This window comes from Phalaenopsis equestris, unplaced genomic scaffold (genome assembly GCF_001263595.1).
Source record: "Phalaenopsis equestris unplaced genomic scaffold, ASM126359v1 Scaffold000002, whole genome shotgun sequence".
Taxonomy (NCBI): Eukaryota; Viridiplantae; Streptophyta; class Magnoliopsida; order Asparagales; family Orchidaceae; genus Phalaenopsis; species Phalaenopsis equestris.
Genome location: NW_018164444.1, coordinates 81,438,161 through 81,451,132, shown reverse-complemented (window position 1 = coordinate 81,451,132; position 12,972 = coordinate 81,438,161). Strand labels below are relative to the sequence as shown.

Below are 12,972 nucleotides of genomic sequence, written 5' to 3'. Positions count from 1 at the left end.
CTAAATTGTTTTAGTTATTTTTATAGTATATATATATATATATATATATATATATATATATATATATGCCAAATTTGAGTTTGTTTGATTATTTAATTGACCATCCAAAGTCTCCAATTATACTTCAAAATTTTGATTGGAGCTTTATTAGACCATGATTGAATCAATTTTAGAGTCATTGGGTTCGTCTTTTCGAGTTTTTCAATTCGATTATAAATTTGACAAAACTGAGCTGCTTGGATGACATGAATTTGAACTTGGAATATTTCTCATCGAAAAGACATCGAGATTCATGCTAGATCATGTAATTTTTAGTGATATAACAATTATAATATCTATAACAAATAAACATTTAAACATATAACATTCAAGGGACATAATGTTGAGTTTGTGGGATGAGTTTCTTCTTGTGTTTGAAATTTATTGATCCAAGAAAAATTCAAATTTCATTAAAATTACATTTTAAAATATTTTTGTAACTCTTAAGAAATTTAATTAAACATTTTCACATGATCATATACAAGAATTAAAACCCAAATTCTCTTTGGAGTTATTAGCTTAATGGCATGTACTTGTAGTGTAGTATACTTGAAATTCTTATTTGATTAGGTGTACAATAAATGCGAGAGCTTTGTATTTGGCTTAAAGAAAAATAAAATCAATATAAAATATAGGTAGTGGATGGTGACCAAAGTTGCAATCAATAATGGTTTGCACTAGTGGCTGATTATGGTTTCTAGATAGTTTATAGATAGTCAAAATCTTACAATTCATAGTACACAAGTTCTAATCTTTATGTGTCCCGATATGGTATATGAGCCATACCATAACAACTTTCTATTTTCATCCAACCAAATTTCTAATTTCAAAAAAAAAAAAAAAAATTCTTAACATAAACTTCTATCGAAAAGTAAAGTGCATACGAAAAATGTGTCGGATCAAGAGAAGAACACGTTAAAATTACATGTGGAGATTAACTGAGAGACCCAAAAATAATCAAGGACAGACGAGCAAACCCTCTCTCCATTGAGAGTTATTTACGTAATGTCATGCACATACAATTTTGCTTGCATATGATCTCCAACAACCTCCAAATAACTAAGTTATTGGGGGTATTAACCTCAATAACATCTCAATAACCTCCTAATTATTTCGAGATTCGGCGCTCATCTTTTCTACTGTCATTTCTAGAGTTTTGTGAGGTTTTTGGGGTATTAAACCCAATAACACCAGATAACCCGCCAACATCCCCCCTTTGACACAATTCTGTACATAAACATTTTTACTGTCCGTCCCACTCCAGTCGGCCTCCTCCTGATCCTCTCTCCAACCATCTTTTCCTCTGACTGGCTTCACTCTCCGCCAATAGGCTGACTTTTCCTCCAGCATGATCTCACCCCACCCGACCAATTTCAGCTGACCGGATGCCACTTCAATGACCGGCCCCCTGCTTCTCGGAGGGGACACGCTTGGAATTAAAAATGGTGATTTAGATAGGACAGAACGATCGAGGATTTATATCTCCAGCTTGTCTCTTCACCAGGCTTCCCTGCCGCTCTAAAGTTTCGTACGGAAGGCCCGCTCGCTGGAATTCTCCATCTGCTTCACCTCGCCGTAGAACCGATGCTCTGGTCGACCCCCTGCTTCTGGCCGGCTACCTATTTTTGGCAGATTGCATTCTTCCGGCCAACCACTCAGCTGCTACCCGATACAATGGAGAAGTCAAAAAAGGGAAAAAATTAGATACACACCACTCACGGAGGAAGTAAAAGTATTGGAGGATTGGTTTTATGCAGCAGGAGCAGCAGAAGATGACTGTTTTCTATCCTTGCTTGACTGAACTCTTCCTCGCTAACTACCCAAAATGTGCAGGAGTTGCCTCCTAAGCTCAAGAAAATGAAGATACAAAATTTTGGACAGAATGCCTCAAAATACAAGCAAGGTACCAACAATTGTTGCCTCATTTGAAAATCCATTTCACTTGAAACATTATGAGGCCCTTTTGTGTACAAACGTCTCATCCCTTTTTTGGTGGATGTAAGAATTGAAGCACTGAGAAATTTGAGAATTGAAGGTTGCCCCAATTGGAGTTTTCTGGGAAGACTGCAACCATTGGAAAGTGGCACTGAGAAATTCCAGCTCATTCTCAGTGAGCTTGTTATAAGTGATCCATTCTTGGGCCTAGCATAAAGTGTCACCTCCTCGAAGAGGCTGATTCATTATAATGATGTGCTGGACTCTTTAACAATTGGTGTGGAGCAGTTGTTTGGGACAGTTAGCTTAGATATTTTACGACTGTGGAAACAGTCATCCAAACTTTGCTGGAGTCTCCGATGGAGTGTTAGACAGAACTCCTGTGATGCCATAGAAGAGCACATTGAAGTTCGACCTCTCGGTCGACCGAAAGAAATGCCTCACCTTGGAGAAAAATTATTCCATACGGATCGGACACCGCACGCAGCTTGCGTGCGGTGTCTGATCCGTACTGTAAATCACTTGATCTACAGTCTCGATGTATTTCGGTGGGCCCCACCTAAATTTTTTTTTTTTAAAATAAAAATAATCCGCATCCCGTAAGCTACGGCCATGATCGGACCCCGCATGCAGAGATGCATGCGGTGTCCGCACGCAATAATTCCTCCATCTTGGAGCGATTATTGCGTGCGGAGAGCGCACGCAACGAGCGATTATTGCGTGCAGATGCATGCGATGTCCGCACGCAATAATTCCTCCACCATTCTACGAGCGATTATTGCGTGTGCTCTCCGCACCTAATAATTAGACCTCACCTTGCCTCTGTCAACCGGCCAGCTAATCACATCGCGCTTTGCTTCTGTCAACCGGCTCTCTCCCAAAAAGATCCTTACCAGCCAGCCTGTCAACCACGTGGCTGATTTCCGTTGGCCGGCCACCACTTTGCCAACCTGCATCCAACGTACTGATGTCGAGCTGCCCTTAACATGAAACTCCTTGTGATTTCTCTATCGAGTGCGGGCCGCACTGACTTATTGCTTTCGGTTGGTGACCTACCAGCAGCTTACATCGCCATCCGGTCTCCTCCCTAATTTCCGACCGGTCATCTGAAACCGAAGATTTACTTATATACCACCCAATTCGTATGCTGCACAGAGGGCACCTGTCGACCGACAACCTATCTCTGTCTAGCTCCTATCTCTGTCCAGCTGCCGATCTCAGGCCGATCACCAACCTCTAGCCGACCAAAAGTCTCCACCCAACCATCTACTTCCATCCATCCGTCGACCTCGTCGACCTCCTACTGACCATCTCAAAAAGGGGAGATTTGTATACATAACACTCAATTCTTATATATTTATATGTTTATATTGCTCAACTTGTTTTCCCATCAAACTACCCTTCGATTGGATACCTGCCTCCCGCAGGCAATCCCAAATCATGCAAGATTTACTTACATCTAACACTCAATTATTACATACTCAAATGTATATGAAGGTCTACCTAAATCTACCAAATCATGTCAACAAAGTAATGCATTCCTTCAAACAATAATTTACACCAAGCACTCGGGGAACTCGAACCCAAGAAGTATAATCAACAACGATGTCATAGACGTCCGATCGGTCAAACACTCCCAAGGGGCTAGCTACGGAACTTTCCTTACAAAGAGCTCATGTCTCGTAGCCTGTATTGGACGAACATTTGAAGATGGTTCCCTGCTCACTAGCGACAAGCTCCGTGAATGTAACAGTGACATTCAACCCAGAGAGGAGTCTGCACGGTCTGCTCCCATAGAGAGGGGACCCAAACTAGAATGGTGGTTCCTCAAGGAGACCAAGGATGCAAGGTCAAAACCTAACTCATATGCCCCAGAAATGATTTGTCACCCGTCATCGACATGCCCTGTAAGGGGTATACGACAAGCATCTTTGACCCTTGAGATCATTTGCAACCCTACAACGATAAGCTCCACAAGGGTTTGACATGCACCAGGTGCTGCGAAGCACAGACGGCTCACACAAATATACGTGATATAACATTATTATGGAGTTTGGAGTCTGGTTTTCGATCCTATTGGGAACGAGATAAATTCTAATTGAAAAAAATTCTAGCTTATTAATGTCCTTCATAGCTTTAATTTAATTAACATCCTAAAAAAATCTTAAGTCATTAATAAAGAGAAAAGTTATTCAAATATTTAAAAGTTTCTTCATTAGAATTGTTCAATAAGTCAATGTATATGAAAGTTAATCAAATAGATAGATAAAAAACAGGAGCTCTTTCTTATCCCCTTCCTGTGAAATTAGAAGTTTGGTTAAGAGTTAGATTAGTTCCCTAATTTCAATCTTTAACCAAATCATCACTATCTCCGATTACGTTTGCACCAGCTTAGTAGATATATCCCTATTCCACCAAATTAATGCTATTAACTTAGTTAGTTTCATTATCATCTCTTCCGAGATTCATAACTCATAACAAATATTAACATCACACTTGACCAAAACGAAATGTAAATTAAGTAAAATAAGTTAATCATCATCCAACAATAGTCATCATTAAACCTTAAAGATTCTTCACATACATCTCCCTCATTTTCCCATCTCAAGGAAGAAAGAGAAAATTACTCACTAAGCATGCTTGAACAAACCAACTTCATCATTTGATTGAAAGAGAAATTGAACTACAATAGTCTTACAAAGAAGATGAAAAAAAATCACAAAATAAGAAATCCATAACTTATCTCCATTCCTTTACTCTTGTTAAGTTAAAATTACAAGCATACAATATTTCAAAGTCTTTCAATTCTCACTTCTCTCTACTTGATTAATCATTTTTAGCTTTCACCCTTCTTGTTTCTCTCTACTTGATTAATCATTTTTAGCTTTCACCCTTCTTGTTCCTCTCTTTAGAATGTCAGAAAAGTAAGGAAAGAGCCTCTCCAATTGTCTTCAACCTGCTAATTCAGGTGAACTGACATATCTAACTGCTGAAATGAGCAATTTTTGCATCTGGGCGCCTAGGCTTAGGGAGCCGTACTTCTGCTCAACTTCAGCGCTTAGGCACTACATTCGTAGCGCCAGGATGTTAAGCGATCATAAAATTAGCTAAAAAATTTTGCAGTTCGAGTGCCTAGGCAGTAGAGATCAGCGCCTCAACGCTTGCCACCAGTGCCCCAACACCATGTTCACTTTGCCAAGTTTACAATTGTTTGAGAAATGGATATTCTAAGGGTTGTTTGTGGCGCTTATATGCCTAATCCTAGCTCCTAGGCGCTAGAACACAATGTTGCTCATTTTACCTTATTTTGAATTTTGATTGCTCCATTCAACTGTTACCTGCATTTCAACATATAATTCCTTCCAAAACACAACATAATCATACAAATAGACAAAATATAGATGTCAAATACACAAACTATATGCCCATGTCAAAATCCCCTAAACTTGAAGGTTACTTGTCCTCAAGTAACAACAAAACTTAAACATTTGATCATGTTGAACGTAATAGGAATGAGTTTTCATAAGTGAACTCCTACAATCAAACTTTCAAGGATACATAGACAATGAACAATAAGCCTCTATTGAATTATTTTGTCATACATGTTTCATGAAGCTTTCAACTCTTCAAATCTTATTTAATCTCATATTCATTTCAAGGGATTTAGTAGATGCAAAGCTAATACAATCTAGATGTTGAATTATAAAGTTTTAGCCCTCATTTGATGATCAACTAATAATTCATAAATATTTAAACTAAAGCAAATTAAGGAATGTTATGGAGTTTTCAATTTTAGAGAAATAGTAACAAAACCAATTTTTGTTAAGGCTTCTTCTTAAGCTTCTCCTCTATGTATTTCCTCTTCCTTTCCTTAGGATTATTAATTTTAATCCCATTTCTTTTAGGTAATCTTTTTTTTTCATACACTTCATAGATGATTACTTTACCTAAAATAGCATTTTAATGATTCTGAATTCTACTACAATCTCCCTAATTTAAAATACTCCAACAATCCCTTTCTTTTATTGATTTACAAGTTACAAATTATTAACATAAAATTCAACTTAGGTGAAGGCTAAATTTTCAAAAAGAAACACATCTAGTTGCAATTAACTGAATAAATAAATCTTTTTTTTAAATTAAATGTGTCGATTAAATAATCATTTGTTGAATTTCAAAGATCAATCTGTAAGTATTTCAGTTTAATTCAAATAAAGTCCAAATGTCATTTATCTATGTGTCGCCTTCTTTTTGGATTGTTATCCCAAATTCATACCCACTTTACTTTTGTCAACAAAAATCAAACAATAATACTTTGTTTACAAAGGGAAAAATAATTGAACATGACATAATAATTTATCTATGTATTTCAGTTTAATTCCAATAGAGTCCAAATTTCATTTATCTATGTATCCCCTTCCTTTTGGATTGTTATCCCAAATTCATACCCACTTTACTTTTGTCAACAAAAATCAAACAATAAAGGAAAAATATTTGAATAGGACCCATATCCCCCCCCCCCCCCCCCAAACTTTTATCACATGGAAGTACAAAAGTAAAACATGATGAATGACATAGAGAATAATAACAACAATTGCCCGCAACACCTGTACAATCCAATAATTTAAGAACATATATATAACACGTAGTATCAACAATAACAAATAGAAATATAACAACAAATTAACTTAAACTACCATAAAGAGGTCCAAATTAGTTACATCAATTAATGTCCAAATATAAAAATAAACAGATACACAACACAAAAAAAATCTAAATCACAGTACTATTAGTTATATTACAACAAAAAAATAACATAACATCAACAAAAGTAAAACAAGAAGTAGTAGCAATCAAACAAATCACAAAAGTCAGCAACACACAAAGCTCAAATCAACTAAAACTTCAAAGGAGCAGCCAAATCACTCACCCCCCTTACTTCATCATCATCTTCTTCTTCTTCTTCTTCTTCTTCTTCATCTTCCTATTCCTCATATTCTTCCTCCATTGGTTGGCAGATGTTATCATACACAACATAAGGAGGATAAGCAGGGAACACTACCAGATCAGGCTCTTCTAACCATTGATTTCTACGGTACAATTCAATTTGGGCCGCATTATAATTTTCATAATAATTAGCCTGAATTTGATTCTACAAATCGATATTTTATAAATGATCTGCCCTATTGTAAACTTCAGATTGAATAATTGAGGTATCCTCTTCAAGTTTATCCAACTGCTCAACAATTGAAGCAAATGAAATAGAGGGGTGTGGTCTTGAAGAAAAAGAAGCCCTAGAAGAACTTTCACCCTGCTTAAACACTGCTTTAGAGGAATGACTGTTACACATCGATGCTTCGATTCTCAATTTCCTTAATGGGGCAATAATTCCTCCCTTGTAATTCAACCTTGCCTCAACACACAAAACAAAAATGGTGGAGGGATGTCCTGATCTAATAGTAGACCCATACCTCATCATAATTTTAATAGAATTATGAATGAGTTCCTCAACATCAATTGTATGTTCCTTTTAAATATATAAATTGTGGATGGCTTTTTCCAGAATGACTTCACTAAGGTTAGTAGAAGGAAGGAGATTAGCTGAAATAAAAATGTCAAACCTTCAACTCAACATTCATAGAAGTAGTAGGGAAGTTTATCTTTCTTTTCTCTCAAATATTCCGCATCCCCCTCCCATTGGTCAAATAACTAACAATCTCCTCCAATTTAGAATCTTTGGGTTTGAAGTTAGAGTAGAAATCATTTGGATGAACCTCCAAGCTAAAGAGTTGATTAAAACTACGAGCAGACATATCCACATATTTCCCTCTCACAAACAATTTATCATATGAATACTCTTTTAAATTTGCATGAAATTCCTTAACTACAGGAATCACCGTCGCACCAATCCTAAAGCACACATTTTCTCAATTTCTTCTATCTATAACTGCCTCCACCTTTCCGCCAGGTTGAAAAAGGAAGACGAGAAGCAAGGGCATTGCGTGAGTGTGATGGATTTGGCTTAAGTTATCGTGTGAAAAGGACGGGGTGAAGGGAGAAATGTGAGTTCCTTTTATAAAGATTCTTATGTATTATTATTATTATTATTATTTTAAAAATTTCAATTTGTGTATTATTGGCTCGTGCATGAAATTAAATTAATATGGGTGACTTTTTTTTAAATAAAATTGTCATTCCGGACGCGCTTACACGACCTGTTTCGTCATCCAGAGTCGTTTGAAGAAATTCTTAGATGATCATGTCAATTTAAATTTGATCTGCACATGACGTGACAAATGAAGTCATTTGGTCCGATCAGAGCTATCCAGCCAGAAAATGTCGATCGGTCCTCGCTTAAATGATAGCCAAAAGCAGAATGACTTTGACAGCGAGCCGCTCAATACACGCCGAAGGGCCTCCTTATGGCTTCTCCAATTCTTATGGGGACTCAACTTGAGTTTCAATATGTTGGTTTCAATCGACTCAACTAAATGTTAAGGACTTGAAACTACTCGTATAAGACTACAAGGAGTTAAGAATGTGTTCGAGTTTTAAGTAGTGTGAGTCTCAATACTAGTCCTCTAAGAGAGTCAACAAAAATGTCCTATGACTAGATCCTAGGCTCTAGAGAGAGACATACCTCATAAAAATAAGGTCAACATGCCCCAAAGATGATTCACCACTCGATAGGGATAGGCTCCGTGAGGCGTGTATGACGATCATCTTCAACCCCAGAAACGATTTACCAACCGATAACGACAAGCTCCGCGATGGGTAATGACCATTTTGAGGTCCGATTAACAGCGAATAGAGCAAAAGATGCCAGAACGAAGCACAAAAGGTGCCAAAATAGTGGGTATATTTACTGAGTCATGATTTTTGCTTTATAAATTTTCTTGTCATTGTCGCATCTGTTGCTTTTAAGGAACAAGAAAATTAGAGAACTAAATGCATATACAAAAAATGTGTCAGCTCAAATCTCGAGGCAATCTGACATACCAAGAGAAGAACATGTTGAAATTGCATGTTAAGTGTGATTCAGCGACCCATGAAGAATCAAGGGTGGATAACTAGACCCTCTCTCCAACCCACTCCAATCGACCACTTTAAGCCAAGGAACTCTCACCAGCTGATCGACCTCCTCCCAATCATCTCTCCAGCCGCCTTTTCTTCAATTGGCCGCCCTTTTCTCCAATCAATCAACTTTTCCTACAAACGACCGCTTTTCCCTCCAACCTGCCACCGACACCCGACCACTCCCCCCGACATAAACAAATCCAGCGATCGAAGAGGTACCCAGCAAAACACACTAACACAAAAAACTAAAATATCATGCACTAATTTTTTTTAAAGGATAATATTATAATTTACTTTTAAGACATTCTATCAGTTATAAATAGAAGAGTCCTTTCATGTAAATGATCTTTTGGGTCCACCTCGCTCTCTCCCTCTGTTAATCACATTTTCTGGGTGCCAATGTTCTATATCTTGGACAGACAGATTTGAATCCAAAACTAAGATAAGCTCACTAGTTAGATCAAACCACCACCTAAATTTTTTTTGTTCATCCAACTACTGGTCTCTCATAACCTATAACAGCAAGCAGAAACCTACCGAACCTTCTACTCTCCAGCGTGCCGAACGTGGCGACCGATTCCCCATCCCGAACTCGGCGGGCTTCTACCCCTCCATTTCACTATAAAAATACGATGCATAGAGAACTCAGCTCAGCTTTACTTCTGTAGCCATCACACCACTGCAGACCTCCATGGGCGAAGCCAACCCTCTTCTCCACTTTCTCTTCGTCTCTTTCCCAGGTCAAGGCCACGTCAACCCCCTCCTCCGCCTCGCCAAGCGCGTCGCCGCTAAAGGCCTCCTTGTCACCTTCACCACCACAATCGAATTCGGCTCACGCATCCGCGCCGCCTCCCAACTCATCTTCCCCACCGAATCCGACTCGGACCTCATCCCCGTCGGTCTCGGCTTCCTCCGGTTTGAATTTTTCAACGATGGCGCCGATCCCAAAAACTCCATTAAAGATCTCTCGTACCTTATGACAAACCTCGAGACCAACGGCCCCTCTGCCCTAGTCGATCTCATTCGCCGTCAATCCGCCGCCGGCCGCCCTGTATCTTGCCTCGTCAACAATCCCTTCATCCCTTGGGCCCTCGATGTCGCCGCTGAACTTTCCATCCCCAGCGCCGTTCTATGGATCCAATCCTGCGCCGTCTTCTCCATTTACTACCATTTTCACCATCGTCTGGCCAATTTCCCCACAGATAAAACCCTCAAAACCCTAGTCCAACTCCCAGGCATCCCACCCATAGCTCCCGACGAGCTCCCCACTTTCATCCTACAATCCAACCCTTACAAGTCCTTAACAGAGGCCATCCTCGCTCAGTTCCACAACATCTCCAAGGCCCGGTGGATCTTCTCCAACTCATTCGATGAGCTCGAGCACGAAACCCTAACTGTCTTCGCAGAAATTTCCCCCATCATTCCGATAGGGCCCTTAGTCGACGTTGGCGAGGAGCTCGAGCAGGAGGAGATTAAAGCCGATTTATGGAAATCTGCGGATCACTGTCTCGACTGGCTCGCTACTCAGGAGACCAATTCGGTGGTCTACGTCTCCCTCGGAAGCGTCGTCATGCTTCCCGCAAACGAGATGGCGGAATTCGCCTACGGGCTCAGAAATTCCGGTCGGCCCTTTTTGTGGGTGGTATTTCTCTGCTCTGATTCTCCTTTTTCCGGCAATCTTTTCCCAAAAAAAAATAAAATAAAATAAAATAAAATAAAATAAAATCTAATCTAAAATTATCGGTTAATTGAAAATTGCGATTTTGGATTATTTCCTTTCAGATAAAAATAAGTCTTTATTATTTTAATAAAGAAAATACAGTTCATAATATTTTTTTTATATCATTTATATTAAAATGATAAGATATAAATATAATATAATCTTGATTATTTTTTTTAATTTAAGTATTGATTTAACATATTAAAGAATTATTTCTTCTCAAAAATCTAAATTTTTAAATAAATTGTCAAATTTTAAGTCCCAAAAACACCTATATTTTTATATTACATCCAACCCAACATCATAACAAAAGATAATTTTTTTTAAAAGGTAAATTATATTTTTTCATTGATACTTTTTGGCATCAAAGTCTAATAATGGCATAAGAATTATGTGGCATGTATGTAAATCTTCCAAAATACAAATAACCAATGAGGAAAGTTATTATGCCTGGATTCTGGATGTGGAGATACGTTCGGAGTTCAATAAAACATCTCTATATGGAGTTGATAGAAAAAAAAAAAACTCGTTTTCGCGGCCGGTAACACAAGATAATATTCCTCTCATAATATTTCACATTATTCATGTGTTATTGTAGTGATATTAATGTGTTATTGTGTTATTATAACATCAGTAATATGCTCATAACATAATAACACATCAATACCGTCACAATATAACTGAATAGCGTCAAATAACATGTGAGGAATATTCCTTTGTGCTAAAATAATTTTTTTTTTTAATTTTTCTATCACCTCGATATGACGTAAATTCATACGTCCGGAGTCCGGTTGTAATATTTGTTCAACCAATGAAGGCTTGCTTGCTAACTCCCATCCAGGTGAGAGAGGATGTCCGGGGGCTTCTGCCGGAGGGCTTCGAAAAGGCAATGGACGTGGAGGGGAAGGCCATGATTGTGGGCTGGAGCCCGCAGCAAAAGGTATTGGCCAGCAAAGCTGTCGGCTGCTTCGTCACCCACTGTGGATGGAATTCATCCCTCGAAGCCATCACCGCCGGCGTGCCGATTGTCGCCTACCCCCAGTGGGGCGATCAGGTAACCAACGCCAAGTTCCTCTGCGACGTCTACGGAATCGGCGTGAGGCTGACGGCGCCGGCGACGAGAGAGACGGTGGAGAATTGCGTGGCGGTGGCTGTTGACGGCGAGGAGGCGGCGCGGATGAGGAACAAGGCGGAGACAATGAGGGAGATGGCAAGGAAGGCTATCGCCGTTAATGGGTCGTCGGATCGAAGCATCGAGATATTTATCGACGATGTTCGGAAACGGGTGGCCGGCGATGGCCAGAGCTCGGTTGATTGATACATTACTAGGCCGCAGAAGAAAAATTGGTGGGTGTAGTTTATTTTATTTTCTTATACATTTACTTATCTTGCACATATATTTTAATTTTTATAAGGTAAAAGATGTAAAAATTAGATTTGAGTGTGAGATAAATAAATGCAGAAGAATTGATTGGTATGTATGTATGTATGTATAATCTCCCCTATTTTAAAATAAATTCGGTTAAACTGTTGTCCTGTACCATGATAAAGATATGTAGAATAGACCATACTACATATGCCAGAATGTTTTATGTGTTATCATGGTTTGTGTTTTGACTCCTAAGATTAGTCCAGGGATGTGAAAGAGACGGACTTGAGCAATCGTGGAGTCTAATCTGTTCCTATTTGGCCCTCTCAAAAATTTGTTTGTTGGGAATCTATTTGTATTAAAGATTTTTCGTAAGTAAGTACATAGATCACTCTTCTCTAAAATTATGGAAGATGGTTTCACAAATTTGATGAGCAGTGGTACTTCAGCAATAATAGCTATAATGAGCTGTTAAGACTGTAGTCGATGACTATAAAGGAAGTAGTCTGCCATGAATGTTGCAGATGGTGTTCCTAGCGCTATTTTGTCGTAGAGCACTTAGTTTAATGTCGTGGCAGGAGTTGGCTTTGTAGACCATGGATGGTTGCTTGGAGAGTGTTGGTTTACCGTAGAGGTCTTTGTAGGGAGTTGTTGAAGTTGTGAGCCATGTAAGTCGTTTTTGATCAAGTAGGCCGTAGTAGTAAGTTGCGATTACATCCATAAGATCGTTGGTTATAGGTAGTCACAGGTAGGTTACAGGGATGTTACAGGGAGTATAACGCGGATATAACCCCTCAATACCCTCTAAATAACCTCCCTGGCATACGCAGCG

The 12,972-nt window shown here is 38.8% G+C and overlaps 1 protein-coding gene across 1 annotated transcript; it reads left to right on the top strand.

The window, feature by feature from the left end:
• Positions 1-9,571: 9,571 nt before the first annotated feature.
• On the top strand, positions 9,572-12,185 carry LOC110026751 (putative UDP-glucose glucosyltransferase). The gene is made up of 2 exons (XM_020727855.1): positions 9,572-10,693; positions 11,613-12,185. Exons 1-2 carry the CDS (start codon positions 9,743-9,745, stop codon positions 12,087-12,089), a joined length of 1,428 nt encoding a protein of 475 aa, XP_020583514.1. The 5' UTR covers positions 9,572-9,742; the 3' UTR covers positions 12,090-12,185.
• Positions 12,186-12,972: the final 787 nt, after the last annotated feature.